The sequence below is a fragment of the Asterias rubens genome, chromosome 11, assembly GCF_902459465.1.
Source record: "Asterias rubens chromosome 11, eAstRub1.3, whole genome shotgun sequence".
NCBI lineage: Eukaryota > Metazoa > Echinodermata > Asteroidea > Forcipulatida > Asteriidae > Asterias > Asterias rubens.
In genome coordinates this window covers 16155912-16175341 of record NC_047072.1, presented here as the reverse complement: position 1 = coordinate 16175341, position 19430 = coordinate 16155912, and the positions used below count along the sequence as shown (strand labels likewise).

Here is a 19430-nt window from a genome sequence, read left to right as displayed (position 1 = left end):
CAGATTTTGGCCATTAGTTGAAAAAACACAAGGGGTAAGTCCAGCTGTTATAATTCTCAATTAATTTGGGTTAAAAATCACAAGCGTTATTAAGTCCAGTAGTTTTATCAGAAAACAAAATCCAGCAGTTTCCACACAATTTGGCCCAAGACGTCAGTTGTAAATTGCTACAGCACGCCCTCCTACGGTATGATTTAACCAGCTTGACTGCCGTCTGCAAAATATCTGTATGACGGGCCAAGTCGTCCTATTGCAGCGCTGATAACACCATTAACAGACACATGACGACCTCATGCTTGTGTGGGTGTATAGGGAAATTCGCAGAGCTGGTCCGGTCGAGTCAGTAACTACATGCTTTATTCGGAAGGACGAGCCAGTCATGGGACGAGTTACTATTCAGAACACTGTCTGAATGCATTGTGTGCACTGTGTCATCAGGAAGTCATGATGTAGTGGAGTAAAGTTATCGAACATGAAACTCTTTGTAAATAAATGAAGGTAAACAATCTCAGAGATGGCGAAATTACAGCATCAAGTGAGCTTTGCTGAGGAGATAGAGTATAAAGAGCTGAAGTTTGAAGGGGTGAGTGAGTCTTTGTTTTCACTCACAGTCACAAACTATCGTCAGTTTTACAATACAATCAAAATCACAACAATGACGAGTGACGTGACAGACAGCCAATAATAATAATAATAATGATTACATTTATATAGCGCTTCATACTAAAAATAAGTTTCTAAGCGCTTCACAAAGTAAATATAAACGATTAAGTAAGCTAACGGGAAAATTAAAGCTAGAAATATACAATAATAATACAAAAGGTACACGAAATATACAATATATAACAGGCTATTTAGAAGAGACAAATATCATTAGACTATGTGAAAAATTATTGTAATCTCATTGGCACTGATGGAAACCATTGAAAAGATGGGTTTTTAATTGTGTTTTGAAACTGCCAATTGTCTGAGCATTCTGGATGTAGGAGGGGAGACTGTTCCAATGCAGCCAGTGTCTTTACTTTCAATTCTGGGACTCTCTGGTGTACAGGCGCGCCAATACAATGGCTACCCACAACTTTAGCCCACCTTGTTGAGCTGTTAATGGCTCTGCTTTTAACATCGGTCTCATCACTGTCACCATTACAGCCCACCTTCGATACATGTCTTAAACGCTAAGTTTTCAATACGCAAAATGCGTGGTAGTTTGATTGCAAATTTCTCCCATTTAAAAAAGTCCTATACTACTCCAACATACCTCATTTTATTCCTTACATTTGTGGAATTACTATGACACATAACAGGGCTTACTAAATTATGGCTTTGTCCAGATGTGATGATTTGAAAATTTGTCAAAAAAATCATGTAAAAAAATTACATTAACGTGACATGCACTTGGGCGCCGCCATGTTTTAATGATTCTCCTCCCTGTTGATCGTGGGCGCCCGGCAAATCTTGCAAGTCATGAATATCCATAAGGTGACGTAGCGATGCGCTGTATCTGCTGGAAACTACCACCGCGCAACCTTACCTCATACATATTCATATTTACGTTGTACACCACACAAATTGATAAATCAGCGTAGCCATACCTCGTCATGTGACATTACCTCTTGGATATTCATGACTTGCAAGATTTGCCTGGTGCCCTGACTTCTCACGATCAACAGGGAGGAGAATCATTAAAACATGGCGGCGCCCAGGTACATGTCACGTTAAATGTAATTTTTGTACACGATTTTTTGGACCAATTTTCAAATCATTACATCTGGACAAAGTCATTATTTAGTAGCCCTGTTATGTGTCATAGTGGGTCCTACTAAAAGCCGACAACGCCAACAACAAGTCCAGAGCGCCGCCAACACGCCGCCAACACGCCGCCAACAAGTTTTAAATACCTCAAAAATGGCAAATAAACCATATATATTTTAGAAATATGTGTGTTTTGTAATATAAACATAAATTTAATGGAAAAACTTCACGAAAAGTGGGAATTTTTAACCAGAAAAAAAACTTAACTTTCACGGAAAACGGTCGGACGCCATCTTGGCTTAAAATCGTGTTTGGACCAGTCCATTATGATGTGGGTGAGTCAGACTTAGCAATAGAGAGCACTGTGCACACTGCAGTGAAGGTCTTCACATGAAGCACCCTCTGTTGTTGACAAGTGCTAAATCTGACAAGTGCTAAAAAATACACACTTTTCGTGAAGTTTGTCGGCGTTGTCGGCTTTTAGTAGGACCCAAACCAACCACTGAATATCAAAGATTTGTTGTTTCTTATTTAAGTTATTGAAGTTGAACACTTCCAACCAAATCCAGCACAATCCCCCATAAGAACTGTCCTTGCCAAAATTGCAAAAAAGAAATGCACTAATTGACGCAGTTGAGTCAAGTTCCTCGCCCAACAAGCACAGTATGTACAGAGTGTTTACAAAACAATAGTAGGCCCTCTATGCTTACTATTTTACTAGGACCAATACAATTAACAGAGATGGTGACAGGTCTTTATTACATTTTAATAAATCCCACACATTACTCCTAGAACTACGTACATTTATGAAGTTTGTTCTGCTGTGAGACAATAGCGGAACAAACCTCTTAGTTCTAGGAGGACACCCCACACAGCCAGTTTTCCACTGATAAGAAGAGGGCAAGGTATCCAAGGAAGGTATTTATTAGTGTTATGAAAGTTTGTGTTTCAGGGTTGATTATGTGTAATGTTGACTTTACAGGTTGTTGGTAAAGGTGCATTTGGTGTCGTCAGTAAAGTCAAATGGAGAGGAAAGTATGTTGCTGTCAAGATGATCGAATCCGAAGAGGAAATCAAGGCATTTAGGGTTGAGGTATTACAGACTCTTTTTCAATCAAGCATTATTGCATTTACAGGGTCACAGTGTTTTAAAAGTACACTTTTGTTTTTAATCCAGGCCAGGTTGAATTGGGTTGTCTCTGTCCCTAGTTCCCTGCTGTTCCCTCTCCCACCCTATTTTCTATCCTTAATACCCAATCTACCCTAATCTCTCATCTATTCTTCACTTGTTCCTTGTTGTTTCCAAACCTTATGCCAGTCATCTTCATTCAGGACCAGTGCTTTTAGTTGCTATTTAGCCTGTAGGCCTACAGGTAGTTCTGTAAAACATGTAATATTTGTTTCCCTGTAGCTAAACTTTTGTTTGCAAGTATTGTTTCTGTTCTTTCTGAAACGGCCAAATAAATAATTATAATATTAATATTAAAATGTATTTCATTTATTATATATTGGGTCACAAACAGTGCAGACACTGATCTTTTGCAAAACGATTTGTTGTTTTAAGCTGAATGTTGTACAAGAAATTAAATATTGTATGATGTAAAAAAGACAAATTAACACAAAACAATCATACATGTAAGTCCAAGATGGAATGTTTTGTTTTGCTCAGGTACGACAGCTATCTCGTGTGTATCATCCGAACATTGTGACTCTGTATGGCGCTTGCACTAGACACCCTGTATGTCTAGTCATGGAGTATGCTGAGGGTGGATCATTATATAACATACTGCATGGAGGACCCCCTAAAGCTATCTACACAGCAGCTAATGCAATGAGTTGGGCATTCCAATGTGCTAAAGGAGTTGCATATCTACACTCTATGACTCCAAGGGCACTTATTCACAGAGATCTCAAGCCAGCAAAGTAAGTTTGAACAAGACAGCTGAGGGCGCTATTCATCATGGTGGCTGTGTTTTTTTAGCTCTCCTCTTGCCTTGATTTTGTTACCAATGTTTGGGCAAGTTTTTAACATTATTTATGTAACATTGTGATCTGTAGTTTGTTTACGGTGTCTGTACTTTTGGTGGTTTTATCTGCAATATCTGCCTTGATGTCTTTGGATTTAGAACTGATGGTAAGCCACCCATGAGATTATGTTATTCAGCCATCCTTAATTTTGCTGTACTACTTGTCCTATTTCTTAACAGTCTTTTACTAATGGCTGGAGGTACAGTGCTGAAGATATGTGATTTTGGAACAGCGTGTGATATTCAGACCCATATGACAAACAATAAGGGAAGTGCTGCTTGGATGGCACCAGAAGTATTTGAAGGTAAATATGTTATAATTGTCAGTAAGAGAATAATAAAAAAGAGCTGTCTTAGTCTGATTTTCTGCTTAACAACTTTATGAAATTTTAATTTTAAATTAAAAACTTTAATTTCTTTATTTTGCCAAGCACCCCATACTAGGAAAATAGAATAACACACATTAACTCTGTTGTGTGTTAGCACTGTATACTCAGAAAACAAAACACAGGCATATTACTTGGGTGGGTTTCGAGCCCACGACCTTTGCGTTTCTAGAGCAGTGTCTTACCAACTAGACCACCGAGATTGCCCGGTAGCTAGAGGCAGTTTGAATCCTAACTGCCTGTGATTGTTGTTCACAGAGCTTGGGGAAGTACCAAGTATACAGTGCTAACACACATCAGTGTACATGTATACATGGTATGGGTCAAACCAAAATTAAGATTGTGTATCCCTGATGCAAATTTACATCTTTTAAATGATGATGCTCTTCACTTGAAATGTTATCCCTCTAAAGGAATTTTGAGATTTGAGTTGACTTTTGCCTTGCTACAGGGAGTAACTACAGTGAGAAGTGTGATGTATTTAGCTGGGGGATCATCCTATGGGAAGTGATCTCTAGAAGGAAACCATTTGATGAGATTGGTGGTCCTGCATTCCGTATTATGTGGGCAGTACATGAAGGTATGTATTTAGTAGTCCTTGTTTCCGTATTATGTGGGCAGTACATGAAGGTATGTATTTAGTAGTCCTTGTTTCCGTATTATGTGGGCAGTACATGAAGGTATGTATGTACATTATATGATACTCAATACAACTTGATTCTCTTTGATTTCTCACCTATAATCTAATGATTCATCTGATCCTTCATTATTAGTCGTCCCCCTAGCTCGCAGTCTTTGGTGGGATAGATCCATTTCTCATGCTGGCCCTTACCTCTGGAGCCAGCTCCCACTCACAATACATAGCCTATCAACCCTTAGTGATTTCAAAATTGCTCTTAAAACCCATCTCTTCTAGAGCAGAAGTTTGGCTTATTTTCAGATATTGTTTATGTTTTATTTTCAATATGTTGCTATTATTATAGTTTTACTGTTATATTGCTATACTGATCCGTGCCATGAGCGTCAAAACTTGATGAATACTGGTTGTTATAACGGTTCTTAATATTATATTACAAAGTATACCTAGCCAAGATATTCACACACTGCATATTGCACTACTCTAACTCTATTTATTGCACTATTTCAAGCTGTATGTCAAGTTGATTTGAAGATAACTTCAATATCACACATGCTCACATGGAATACAGGAAATTATAGCGTGTCTACATCCCATATCCGACCTTGCATATCTTGTGTCTCAGATCATCAGCCTTGTTGGATATGGGATGCAGATGCGCTATATTCTTGTCATTCTTATTTTGCGGTTTATCTTTTGTCTCAGTCAATTTTTAATATGATTATGTGTATTGTATTTTCATATTTTTATATGTGCAACTTTTTTTTGAATATTTATGCTTTTCATGTAGGTTTCTTTGTTTATGTGTGCACAGTGATTTTAATACTTCTATAATATTTTTTGATTGTATTTTCTAAGAATCTAGTTTGGCTTAGTTTAGTTTCAGTTATTGTTTTTGTATTGATAGTTGTTTATATGCTGTGCTAATTGTTATTGTTAAATTGCTATTTTTGTTCAGCGCCATATGAGCATCAACACTTGACAGACACTGGTGCATTTTAATTTTTCTCCTCTTATTATTATTATTTTAATAATAATATCTTTTTCTATCCATTAGGAACCAGACCACCTATGATTCGGTCAATTCCTAAACCACTGGAGAAACTTATGACAAGGTAAATAATAGTTGCAACATTAATTCAGGATTTTATTACACTGGAAATATAAGGTGACCTAAAAAACTCTGTAAACCAGTGACTGGTGATTCAAAAAAGTGTGTGTTTCAAAAGAAGTTTGTTGCTACACTGAAAGAGATTTAACTCTGAAATGAAACTGACTGCAAGGGCAAAGGCACCAAGGCATTTTCTTATTGGTAGCAGGCACCTTATATAAGGATATTGTAAGTTTCTACTGGAGCATTATAAGGCAATGACCAGAGGACCAGAGGGCATAGAGGCAGTCACCTTCTTTGGTTCCGTGAAGTATCACGTCTGTGACTGTTTCCAATATTTGCCAATTGATCTATTTAGGTGCTGGGCTAAAGAGCCACCTCAGAGACCTGCAATGGCTGAAGTAGTTGGTGTCATGTCTAATCTCATGAAGGTAGGGTTTCAGTTTAATCAGCACTCATGTCAACATGTCGGTTTTAAGGCCGTTGTCCAGTCTGTTCTTGGGTTGGCCTGCTTTCTCCCTACGGCTCTCCTCCACTTGGTTCTGTCCGTCGCGTCCCTTGCTTTGACTCCAAGCAGTTCCATGTCATATGACACGGAGCTCTGCTACGTCTTGTGCGGTGTGGGGTGTGGGCTCAACCACGATTACATTACCCAGTTGGCATTCTCCTTTCTCTCCACATGACCAAACCACCTCAGCCTGTACCTCCTCAGTATAGTGCTGATCCCCTCCACTCCTCTTCAGCTCCTCATTTGACAGCCTATCAGCCAGAGACACCCCACACATCCACCTGATCTAAACTACAAATTGCTGCTCACACTGTGTGCTCATTGATGAGGCTTCACACTGTGTGCTCATTGATGAGGCTTCACACTGTGTGCTCATTGATGAGGCTTCACACTGTGTGCTCATTGATGAGGCTTCACACTGTGTGCTCATTGATGAGGCTTCACACTGTGTGCTCATTGATGAGGCTTCAATATTGTGTGCTCATTGATGAGGCTTCAATATTGTCACTAGTAGCCTTAGCCAAAATAATCTTATAGTTTTTCCTACAAAACTGTCACTGCATGCAATCTCGATTATATCATCTCATTGAAGTGTTTGACTATTTGAATTTTTTTACCCTTTTGTTTACTATTTTGTTGAACTCCTTTATTTTAAACAGTACTTTGATGGCCATGAGCAGCCGTTGCGATATGAAACCACAGAGGAAGGTGAGTAAGTTTAGTCTGTTTGTTTCAGTCGCTTTCATTTTGTGTTTTTTGTTGTTGTTGTTTGTTCTCTCTAGATTTCTTCAATTGGTTTGGAATATCCACTGAGGCACTCATTAAAAATAGAACCTTCAAACCTTTTTAGGGCAACCAACCATTCAACGATAATAGATGTAAATTTTGTGCATCGGGGATAAAGAATATTAATTTTGGTGTTACCCTACGGCCTCTAGCAACCGGTCAATCTCGGTGGTCTAGTTGGTATGACACTGCTCTAGAATGGCAAAGGTCTTGGGGTTGTCAGTAGACGTTTTAGATGGTCAAGTGTCAGATTGTAAGGGAACATTTGGTGGCCTGCGGAACAATATTCAGAACGTTGGCGGCACTACAAGGGTTAATGGAAGATGTTTTGTATTTGTTGTGGTTATTACTTCTCTCTAGTAGACATGTATCCCAAGTTTTCTTCTGTTGGCTTTTTACAATCTACTTTTAATGTAAGACTGTTGGTATTTGTAAAAGCAACTTCACCTTTTTGATAACAGTTGAGGGTGGACTACAGACTCAAGACTCCTGTTATTCTTCAAGTCATTCTACATACTCAAGAACAGGAAGTACTACTCATAATACAGTCATTAAAGCTTCAGACAGAACAGAAGTAGTAGAACAAGAACAAGAGGTTACAGTCATTAAAGCTCCAGACAGGACAGAAGTAGTGCAACAAGAACAAGAGGTTAGTAACTTTGTGGCGTATCATGGCCTAGCGGTTAAGAGCACCGAGGTCAAACTTTGCTGTTTCTGATCAGCAGAGTGTGGGTTGGAGTCCCAGTTGTGACACCTGTGTCATTACGTCTTTCTTGAAGGCTAAATCACAATTGGAAGGTGTTAGATTTTGTAAAATGTGATCTGTTGGAACTTTGCAGAGAGCTTAGTAGATGTGATTGTTTGATGGAGTACTAGTCTATTGCTTGGTTGTAATACATGATTGACTACATTCTTATTGTTCATTAGTATACGCCACCATCTAATGTCATCACTACACAAAGACTAAGACTTGACAGCTCATCAAGAAAGAGAGACCCAGAGTATAACAAAAAGAGACGATCCGCTGAAGTTCTTGGCTTCAAGAGACAAGAAGACCAGTGGGAGGAGAAACAATCAAGTAAGTTGCTTTAAAACAATACATACATTGTTCTCACAAAACTTTGTCTGAGGTACACCCTATAACAGGGAGTTTTTGTTTACAATGGGATGGTTCTGCGACCGTAATGATGACATTTGGCGTCATCTGCGCATGCGTCGGCTTTGAGGACGGTCGTCCCTCAATTTCTACGACAGTAGTACTGAAAACGACAACGTTTGGCTGAAACTACATACCATCGCAGAACCATCTGTCATCAAAACAAAAACACGTAATATTAATGTTGAGGCACCTTCACATTTAAAATTTCCAAACTCCATCAAACCCCCTTCCACCCACCTCCATGCTTAATGATTTGAAAATACAATCAAACAAAACTAATATATTGATAACATTGTTTATATATTAATGTCAGTGTTTTTAATTTTCAAACCCAAATCACAAGCAATTTTCTTTTTTAAATAAAATTCTTTTTGTTTAAGAAGCATTTAATTTGTGACTTCTCTTTATTTATAAAAGATGCTGTTTCTTGCAATCCATAAACAATTTAAAGTAAAATATTCTCACCTTTGCTGCTTCACTTGTTTTGTTTGAGTTTTTCAAATATAATGATAAGAATCAATGGAATTTAAAGACAGTGGACACTATTGGTAATTGTCAAAGACCAGTCTTCTCACTTGGTGTATCTCAACATATGCATAAAATAACAAACTTGTGAAAATTTGAGCTCAATCGGTCATCAAAGTTGGGAGATAATAATGAAAGAAAAAACACCCTTCTCACATGGAGTTGTGCGCTTTCAGATGCTTGATTTCGAGACCTCAACTTCTAAATCTGAGGTCTCGAAATCAAATTCAATGAGAATGACTTCTTTCTCGAAAACTACGTCACTTCAGAGGGAGCAGTTTCTCATAATAATTTATAATATCAATCTCTCCCCATTACTTGTTACCAAGTAAAATTTATGCTAATCATTATTTTGAGTAATTATCAATAGTGTCCACTGCCTTTAAGGAAATAGCATCTTTGATTATTCAACACAACGTTTTTAAAGCTCAAACCTCTGTATATTTTACTCCTTTATAACACCCTAGCTCCGCCTAATCCTCTAATACATGGGTTTGTATGGCCACAAACCTTACCAGGTAGTATCCTTGTTTCTACTTGATATAAGTGTATCATGGCACAATTATATTTGCAATTATTATTATTTGACAGGTGTTTTGAGAAGTCACTATAGTTCTAATTAGACTCTTACCCATTGAGTCTCACTTGGGACAATAGTTAGATACCCACACTATTACCTCTGAATCTCATATTGACCACAAGTTGCATGTATGTTCAAGCCTTGAATGTTTTTTTTTAAGGGGCACAGCAGTTTTAAGTTGCATGTATGTTCAAGCCTTGAATGTTTTTTTAAGGGGCACAGCAATTTTAAGTTGCATGTATGTTCAAGCCTTGAATGTTTTTTAAGGGGCACAGCAATTTTCCTCTGGTGAGGGGCACTTCTTCTAGGACTTTGCAAAGGGCACCAAAGTGGTTTCTTGCCCTGCCTTTTACCTACCCCCCCTCAGACCAAAGCCTTGTCACTTCTTCTAGGACTTTGCAAAGGGCACCAAAGTGGTTTCTTGCCCTGCCTTTTACCTACCCCCCCCCCCCAGACCAAAGCCTTGTCACTTCTTCTAGGACTTTGCAAAGGGCACCAAAGTGGTTTCTTGCCCTGCCTTTTACCTACCCCCCCTCAGACCAAAGCCTTGTCACTTCTTCTAGGACTTTGCAAAGGGCACCAAAGTGGTTTCTTGCCCTGCCTTTTACCTACCCCCCCTCAGACCAAAGCCTTGTCACTTCTTCTAGGACTTTGCAAAGGGCACCAAAGTGGTTTCTTGCCCTGCCTTTTACCTACCCCCCCCCCCTCAGACCAAAGCCTTGTCACTTCTTCTAGGACTTTGCAAAGGGCACCAAAGTGGTTTCTTGCCCTGCCTTTTACCTACCCCCCCCCCCCCCTCAGACCAAAGCCTTGTCACTTCTTTTAGGACTTTGCAAAGGGCACCAAAGTGGTTTCTTGCCCTGCCTTTTACCTACCCCCCCCCCCTCAGACCAAAGCCTTGTCACTTCTTCTAGGACTTTGCAAAGGGCACCAAAGTGGTTTCTTGCCCTGCCTTTTACCTACCCCCCCCCCCCTCAGACCAAAGCCTTGTCACTTCTTCTAGGACTTTGCAAAGGGCACCAAAGTGGTTTCTTGCCCTGCCTTTTACCTACCCCCCCTCAGACCAAAGCCTTGTCACTTCTTCTAGGACTTTGCAAAGGGCACCAAAGTGGTTTCTTGCCCTGCCTTTTACCTACCCCCCCCCCCCCTCAGACCAAAGCCTTGTCACTTCTTCTAGGACTTTGCAAAGGGCACCAAAGTGGTTTCTTGCCCTGCCTTTTACCTACCCCCCCTCAGACCAAAGCCTTGTCACTTCTTCTAGGACTTTGCAAAGGGCACCAAAGTGGTTTCTTGCCCTGCCTTTTACCTACCCCCCTCAGACCAAAGCCTTGTCACTTCTTCTAGGACTTTGCAAAGGGCACCAAAGTGGTTTCTTGCCCTGCCTTTTACCTACCCCCCCCCCCAGACCAAAGCCTTGTCACTTCTTCTAGGACTTTGCAAAGGGCACCAAAGTGGTTTCTTGCCCTGCCTTTTACCTATCCCCCCCCCCCAGACCAAAGCCGTGCATGTGGATTGGGTTGGGTTTCCCCCCATTGGGGTTTTCCTCCAGCATCTAGCTCTGAGCATTTCCTCTCGTTGACCATTCATCGTGTAATTGGCGCTAATTGTCGAATAAATGGTTTTGTATGCCTGCTAGTTCTTCTAAATAAATGACTCTATGTCATGTGCATGTACTTTTAGGGTCATTTCTTTGTGACAAGTCTGATACACAAACCAAGTTATGCACAACTTTGTTCATTTTGTAAAAGACTTTAGCCTAAAGAAATGATATGATCCAAATAACCTACTTCTGACTAGATTAAGAGGTTAGAGTGTGTAAGACAATTGTCCTTCAACATTATGTTCTGATTTCATTTGACCCTCTTGTAATAAAAAAATTGTGAAAGAAAATACAAGTAGTCCCTGGGTCAGCATGTTGAGTGTTTGTTGTAAGGATGGCATCAGTAGTCCCTGGGTCAGCATGTTGAGTGTTTGTTGTATGGATGGCATGTTTATTGGAATGAAGGAACTATTCACCAAACCATTGATGTATCTTCACGATGATAACAAGAAAAGTACAATACATTGAAGTATACTTGCCGTCAACGTCAGATTCAAATCCAACTGTTTTGTTAGTAATGCTTGAAATAAAGCAGAATTGGGAATGATGATTTGTCATGTAGGTGCAACAATGTCACATCTGAAATAGCACTATAGCTTGCCGAAACACTCCTAACAAAAAAGGTAATTTTCTTGGTTTTGTGTACAAACGGGTGATTGAAGGGAGAAACAACATTATGTCCCTTTTCAAAACCACGGCTTTGACTCATGGTTCGGCCCAGGCTAGCTTGGCCCAGCAGTTGTGTTGACAATTGCGGTTGCTTTGCGTACGTGCTCGGGGCGTCAGACGAGATCTATATAGGACGGAGCTTGAAGCTGAATCCAAAGGGCCTGTGACACTTTCAAACTGACACGTACACTAAAGAATGCATGTAAATCTAGTGTAATTGGTATTTAGGAGATTAACCTTTGTTGCACTGACACTTAATTTCAAACTTCATTAACCGCATGATCATTTTACTTTGAGATTACTACATGCATGCTAAGATTGTTATTTTGCCTGTGTTTCTTTGCAGAGTCTTCCGTAACTTACACTCATCGCCGTTCTAATTCCCATGGCAAGATCGATTCCTTCTTAGATATCCCAAACCCAGTACCCATTATTCAATCTGTGCCTTCAACCCCAACCACCCACACCTCGCCTTCATCTTCTACTGTCTCAGCATATGCTGTACCCAGAGTTACCCCACTTCAACGCCCACATTCCAGTCACCTTCCTCACTCACAAACAGCCCCATATGACTTGTATGAGTTTGATCCCATGAATATGAAGCAACGATCTAACTCTGATGATGGTACGTTCCTTAGTTCTGATGAGAGGTCTTCATTGACTGGGTTGAGTCATAGTGTACAAGGTGAGTCCAAATTGACCGAGATTCATGATTTAAAAACAACACAACAATTGACACTCAAAACCCAAGTAAAGCATAACGAGCATTGTTTCCTGCTAAATAACAAATAAAACAAATTGATAATTTCTAAGAGAAAATATTCCTATTTTATTGAAAGCACTCAAGTTTGTAGCTGTCCATGGAATGTTAATGCTTGATTGAAGGGCAGGGCGTGAATTGTAGTTTACATTTGTTTTGTTGAGTAGTCTGTGGACAGCTTGCAAAATGAGTACCTTTATTAAAATAGACCAAACTCCTCTTAAGACTGATCAATCTCTTTCATTTTTTTTATTCCAATCAGCAGGGGAGAGTGCCTGTTAAATTAATTATGCTTTACTGAACTTTTGAGTGTCATTTGTTTGTTTTGAAAAACGTCACCAATCTCAGTCAATTTGTTTTTGACTTGGCCTGTATCTGCTTTAGTCTTGCCTCAGGTTAGCGATGATACACAGAGACACACATCTTATCTTACTACTCAGCAGTTTGGTAAAGGAGAAAGACCTGTCCGTAGTGTCTCAATGGAACATAAACACTCTGGTGAGGACTTGCTAATAACCTTTTCAGTTCTTTTATTTTGCTTTATACTTTCTGCAATTTCATATAATTCACTCAATATTAAAATGTCTGTTTTAGGTGCTTAGTAATTACTCAAAATATATATTAGCATAAAAACTTACTTGGTAATGAGCAACAGATATTTAAGCACATGAAAAGTTTGGCGTCTGAAACAGTTAGGAGTGACTGCACATGCTAGAAGTTGAAAGATCGTCTGGTGCAGTCGTTCGAAACGACTCTGGAGCGCCTTGGTTTCAGACGTCAATCTTGTCATGAGCCGAACTTTGTAAATGTCATGTTAAGTTTGTCTGTCTGAAACCAGAATTTATTTGGGTCGACCTAGAGTCGCTCCTAATCTATTTGGCTCGGTGCGACTTTGGAGCTCGTGACTGAGATGGGTGAATGCATCGGTGATTACATGATCAATCTGTCTAAAGACGCTTACATGTTGGGAATATGATGTTTGTTTGTTATACAGGTACCTTTGAGGAAGAGACTGTTATTCCTATGGCTATGTTTGTTTGTTATACAGGTACCTTTGAGGAAGAGACTGTTATTCCTATGGCATATATGACTCTGGATCACCATCTTAGGGTAATAATTTAGCTCTAAAAATCTCATCAATATTATTAGGCTGTGTCTGAACTGGCGACTTCTGCTACAGGTACAGCTAGATCAGCGAGTCTGCCAGTGTTGAAGAACAGGAAGGCGTGCAGGATCTAGTCGTAGCTGTAGCCGAAGTCGTCGTTTTAGACACTGCCTTATAAATACCACACATACATTGTACAAGTCTTGCTCATTTGATTTGTGGAACCACAGTGTCATCCATTACTTTGCCACAATAATACTCCTCTCACTGTCTTTATTGTTTTATAGTGTAATGTGATTTATAAATGATTTGTTTTTGCAGCCTCTTGAGCCCAACCCTAATTCCAGAGAGTCAATGGAAATCTTTGCTACACACCGACAGGTAAGAGCTTTATCATCATCATCATCATCGTCATCATCATCATCATCATCATCAGTCAGCTGCACAGTGCACAGCAGACGGACTAAAGCTTTTCCTTTTCTATCCTGTCTTGTTCTGGTGTGGATTACAAAGAGTAAGGACTAGTCTTATCTCGAGTTAGGACGACAGCTCGAGTGAGAACGAGTTACTCAAACTATCCTTGACTAGGGTTTGGGTTTTCATTTGACTCAAGAATGAAGCCATTGAAAATCTTTAGTGCTAAAAATGTACTTTCTTTTCCTCCTTGTTTTTGATATTTTTTATTCTAGGAAGTCTTAAATATGTTAAAGTTTAGTCATTTTGTCTTGGTGGCAATTTTTAGAATGTAGAAATTAGTCAAAAATGCTCACAAATATATTGCTGTTATTAGAAATATGGTGCTATTTATTGCTTTGTACTTTACTATTGCAGGCTGCCCAGGAGCTGGTTAGAATACAGACAGAAATGGCTCTCTTTCATCAAAGAAAGTAAGGATTTGTTCTTAATTTGTTTGTTTTTATCAACACTTTTAAAATCTCTATATTTTATTGGTGTTTGTATTGCTTATCTGCTTATTGTAAGATTTGATGAGTTTTCTATCTGTATTATGTAATTGCTGATTTGTGTATTTTTGTAAAGCAATTTGAAGCCTTGCATATTATATATTTGTATTTCTTTCCTCTGCATTTGTTTGTGTTTCTTGTAATGTGCAGTAGAGTACATGTACACGTGTATTCATATAGGTGCAATGTAAATGTCTGTTATTATTAGCTGTTTCGTAGCCAAGCGCAGCGAAACAGCTCTTGTTTTTGTTAAAGTTTTTTGTATTTTTATTTTATTTTTATTTTTTTTATTTGTCTGTTTCAGTACTCGCAATTTTTTGCATAGTTCCCAAAGAGCAATTGCAATGAAACTTTCAGGGATTGAAGGTTATGGTGCTATAATGATCCTAAAGCAAGGATGTCATGATGACGTCATCACTGGTCCTGTGACGTCATCTTAAGGTGTTTTATGTTAAATGTTTGAAAATCTATATCAAATCAGCCAAACGAGACCGTAGGTTTCTGTTTGCGGGATGTGGTAGGGAAAAATTAGGTCTTCATTTTGTTTCGTGTGCGTGACCTCACATGACCTCTACTTCCGGTTGAAACGGGCAAAAACGGAAGTGCCCTGTAACTCAAAAGTGGTAAAAGTTATGAAGTTGCTTTTCAAGGACGTAAGTGTCTAGCAAGGGTGGGCAGTTCAACAAAAACATTGATGACGTCACAAAATGCAACAGCGCCCTCTAGCGGCAGGTTGAAAACTTGTCAAAATGGACTTTTTGAAAATGTGTGTGGTGAAGTTTTTTGTAATCACTTCAAATTTTATACACACGTTAACTGTCAGGCAGCCATCATATGTGTGAAGTTTCAGATCAATGACGTCATCGGGGGTCACGTGACGTGGCCTTAAAGGTGCACTTTTTGAACTAATATAATTCCCTAAGTAATTATGCGATCATGTTGAAACTTGGTAGGTTGTTGGATATTGACAAGTTCTTGTGAAATGTGAAAAGACGTCATGATGACGTCATCACATTATTTTTTATTATTTTTTTCATTTTTGCACCTTTAAGTAATAAAATGCTGTCTGAACATGGTATAATCCAAAATATTTTTTTAAATAGGCTGGATTGGTCATAACTACTTTGATGCAAAGATAACTTCAAATTAAGTGGAAAAAAGAAATTTCTTCACGAAACAGCTCTGCATTTGTGCACAAATGCAATTATGTCTAGTTATTGTTATTACTATATAAGACTCTTGTATAATTATTATTGCTATTAACACTAAACCAATCTACACATAATTGTTTATTAAAAGCTAAAGGATGTTAATAGATTGACTCTTTCTACAACTCATGGTATCATGTACAATTAACATGACTTGTCTTTATAATGGAGGGAGAGAGTGTCTCTTTTAGTAAACACAGACATGTAGCTTTTCTTTGTCGGTTCAAGCTTTTTGTATTTTCTTTTGTGGTTCTATTGTCTTAAACAACAATTGGTGGGATTATGTCTTTTCAGAGACCCTTTTTTTCCCTGTTTTTTTAAGTTAGTGTTTTTTTTCTTTTCTTTTAATTATTTGTATATTTATATATATATATATATGGATATGTATTTGTTTGTACTTGTTTTATGCCTCTGAAGAAGGTCCGGATTGGATCGAAAGCTAAGGCCATCTACCCTATTCATTTTATATATATATATATATATATCAAATAATAAACCACAAGGGAAACTGACTGGGAACATTTTTTTAAAATGATTTTGGATTGAACAAAGAATATTGACTAGAGCGGGATTTGAACCAACGACCTCCGGTTTAACGTGCCGGCGCTCTACCAACTGAGCTATCTAGCCCTATGTTGGTGGTCTCCCAATTTTGTCAATATCTTTGTTCTGGGGTGCCTGTCAGAAGCCATTAAACCGCAAACTGCCGTGTAGCCAGGGATCACACCCGGGTAACGATACAACCTGGGAAGCGGCAGACAGGGGATCACCTTAAGGGGATGCGACTTTTTATATCAGATATCAAATAATAAACCACAAGGGAAACTGACTGGGAACATTTTTTTTAAATGATTTTGGATTGAACAAAAAAAATTGACTAGAGCGGGATTTGAACCAACGACCTCCGGTTTAACGTGCCGGCGCTCTACCAACTGAGCTATCTAGCCCTATGTTGGTGGTCTCCCAATTTTGTCAATATCTTTGTTCGGGGGTGCCTGTCTATATATATATATATATATATATTTTCATTTCTATATTTTCACTTCTATGAATTATTGTTATTTGTAAAAAGGACTTTTCGGCCTGCTTGGCTGCCAGTGCAGTAGTTAAATAAACCAACTTAATAATAAATAAATGTTGATTTTGTGAACAGGAAAGAGTTAGCGGATCAGCTAGATCAAGATTGGAAGGATCAGCAAGATAGTTTGAGAATGATTGATGAGCATAATGAGTTACAACGAGAAAAGGTAAGTAGAGTGTCGTAGGGTGTCGTAGAGTGTCGTAGGGTGTCGTAGGGTGTCGTAGGGTGTCGTAGGGTGTCGTAGGGTGTCGTAGGGTGTCGTAGGGTGTCGTAGAGTGTCGTAGGGTGTCGTAGGGTGTCGTAGGGTGTCGTAGGGTGTCGTAGGGTGTCGTAGGGTGTCGTAGGGTGTCGTAGGGTGTCGTAGGGTGTCGTAGGGTGTCGTAGGGTGTCGTAGGGTGTCGTAGAGTGTCGTAGGGTGTCGTAGGGTGTCGTAGGGTGTCGTAGGGTGTCGTAGGGTGTCGTAGGGTGTCGTAGAGTGTCGTAGGGTGTCGTAGGGTGTCGTAGGGTGTCGTAGGGTGTCGTAGGGTGTCGTAGGGTGTCGTAGGGTGTCGTAGGGTGTCGTAGGGTGTCGTAGGGTGTCGTAGGGTGTCGTAGGGTGTCGTAGGGTGTCGTAGGGTGTCGTAGGGTGTCGTGGCTGAGTGGATGAGAGCACCAAACTCAAGCTCAGGTGCTTCTGTTCAGCAGAGTGTGGGTTGGAGTCCTGGTCTTTACACTTTGTGTTCCTAGCAGAGGCACTGAACTATAACTGCTTCTTTCCACCCAGGGTTTAATGGGTATCTGTGAGGGCAGAGATCGTTTTTGTTGTTGATTTTTCGGAGTAGCCCATTTTTCTGATAACTTCTATGTACAAAAATGTATTTGTTCTGATAATTACATTGTGTTTAAAGGGATTGTAAGCGCCATGAAGCATTGGTTTTTGTCCTGATGGATTGGGCGCTACATGTATACAAATTTTTGCTTTATTATAATATCTTGCAATTATAATGACTTTGTCTTGTTGTTTTCAGGAGACACTGATGGAAGTACACAAGAATCTAAGATCTCAACTTGATATAATCAGAGCCCAAGTTCAACGCAAACAGAAGTTACTTGGTAGAAAGTTGTAACCAATTGATGATTGAGATCAACTCCAAACAACCCTTTGCCTGACTTCACATACTGCTACTGGTGCTCACATGGTCAGCCAGTGGTCCACCCATGGTCCACCCATGGTCAGCCCATGGTCAGCCCATGGTCAGCCCATGGTCAGCCCATGGTCAGCCCATGGTCCGCCCATGGTCCACCCATGTCCACTCATGTTAAGAGTTGGTGTGCATCTATAACTGCTCATGTGACACTTAACATGGGCGGAAGTATTCTTTATCTGTGATTGCTGATATAAATCTCAGAAATCTAAGAAAATGCTTTGTATTTAAGAAAGTCTTACTTTTAGTGTAAACTTTTATGTTTTTTAATCGGTTATAAATTAGACTATTATCTTTTAAAATAAATGTTTCTTTCAAGACAGCTATATTTTTAAACTGATCAAAGTTTTACAGAATTTAAGAATGAGGTAAAAATTGCTTCTTTCTCTCTCAATTTTGTTAATTTTATAGTTAAATAATAGGACATTTCTTTCCCACAATACTTATGCATGAATAAAAGAAAGTTATCCCAACCTTGAAGTTTTAAACATGGATTACAAGGAATTTAAAATTTCAAGAATATTACTTGAGGCTTATCATGATATACCAATGCGTTGGAGTTTTATTGTTTTCATTTATTCTCTTGTTTAATAAAGACTTGAAATTAGCTGACATCAAACAGTTGTATATTGAAGAAATAAATAAACTGAATAATACAAAATGTTGTTGGTACTTAGTTTGTATTTGTGTCATTGTAAATCATTCGGTTTTGTTTTCTAAACACTGTATCAATAAAGACATTAGCCCAAGTCGTTCAATTGGCATATCACTCTGATGCATCCAGTGTTGGATGTGAAGTAATACCCTTTTACATCAATAGCTTTTATTTATCTATTTATTTATTTTATTTTGTTCAAGTAGCCAGACACACAAGGCCTGAAGGCCACTTCAAGGTGTGGGCTACAATTAACTGTTTTCCAGGGGCCGTTGCCACCTACTCCTGGGGCTGAAACGGGCAACCCCTTTACAGTCCATACGGCTATACAGTCCGTCAGAAGCCTGGCTGGTACAGCAGAAAGCACTACCCCCCCCCCCCCCCCCCCCCCCCCATTTTTCACCAGGCATGGCTTCGCAAGAATTCAGGGTCCATGAAATGTACATTTTAATGCAATCCTTAGAGTTTCACATTTTTTGTGTCCCATTTCACCTTACTTTCAATTCTCGTTTTGCCATTTTGAAGGTTTTTTGTGCCTTTTTTATATTCATTTATCCTATAAATGCTAATCACTTTAAAGACACTGGACACTAATTACTCAAAATAGTTGTAGCATACAAACTTACTTGGTAACGAGCAATGGAGAGCTGTTGATTAATATTATGTAAAACATTGTCTCGAATTCAAGCATCTGAAAGCCGAAAACCCGGTGACAAGAGTCTTTTTCTTTTCTTT

The 19430-nt window shown here is 39.1% G+C and overlaps 1 protein-coding gene across 6 annotated transcripts; it reads left to right on the top strand.

Annotated features, from left to right (window-relative positions):
- Nucleotides 1-380: 380 nt before the first annotated feature.
- LOC117296568 (mitogen-activated protein kinase kinase kinase 7-like) lies at nt 381-18713 on the top strand. 6 transcript variants are annotated; one of them, XM_033779579.1, is made up of 18 exons: nt 381-583; nt 2735-2845; nt 3422-3675; nt 3960-4084; nt 4617-4745; nt 5860-5917; nt 6272-6344; nt 7081-7129; nt 7669-7802; nt 8135-8285; nt 9359-9409; nt 12087-12425; nt 12885-12998; nt 13549-13610; nt 13927-13986; nt 14437-14492; nt 16929-17022; nt 17864-18713. In XM_033779579.1, the coding sequence occupies exons 1-18, from the start codon at nt 515-517 to the stop codon at nt 17960-17962; spliced, it is 2028 nt and encodes a 675-aa protein (XP_033635470.1). In that variant the 5' UTR covers nt 381-514; the 3' UTR covers nt 17963-18713. The 6 variants fall into 6 exon arrangements, with proteins under 6 accessions (XP_033635470.1, XP_033635471.1, XP_033635472.1 ...); XM_033779577.1 differs by having other exon boundaries at nt 383-583; nt 7669-7856; nt 17864-18712; XM_033779580.1 differs by lacking the exon at nt 12885-12998 and having other exon boundaries at nt 7669-7856.
- The last annotated feature ends 717 nt before the right edge of the window (nt 18714-19430 follow it).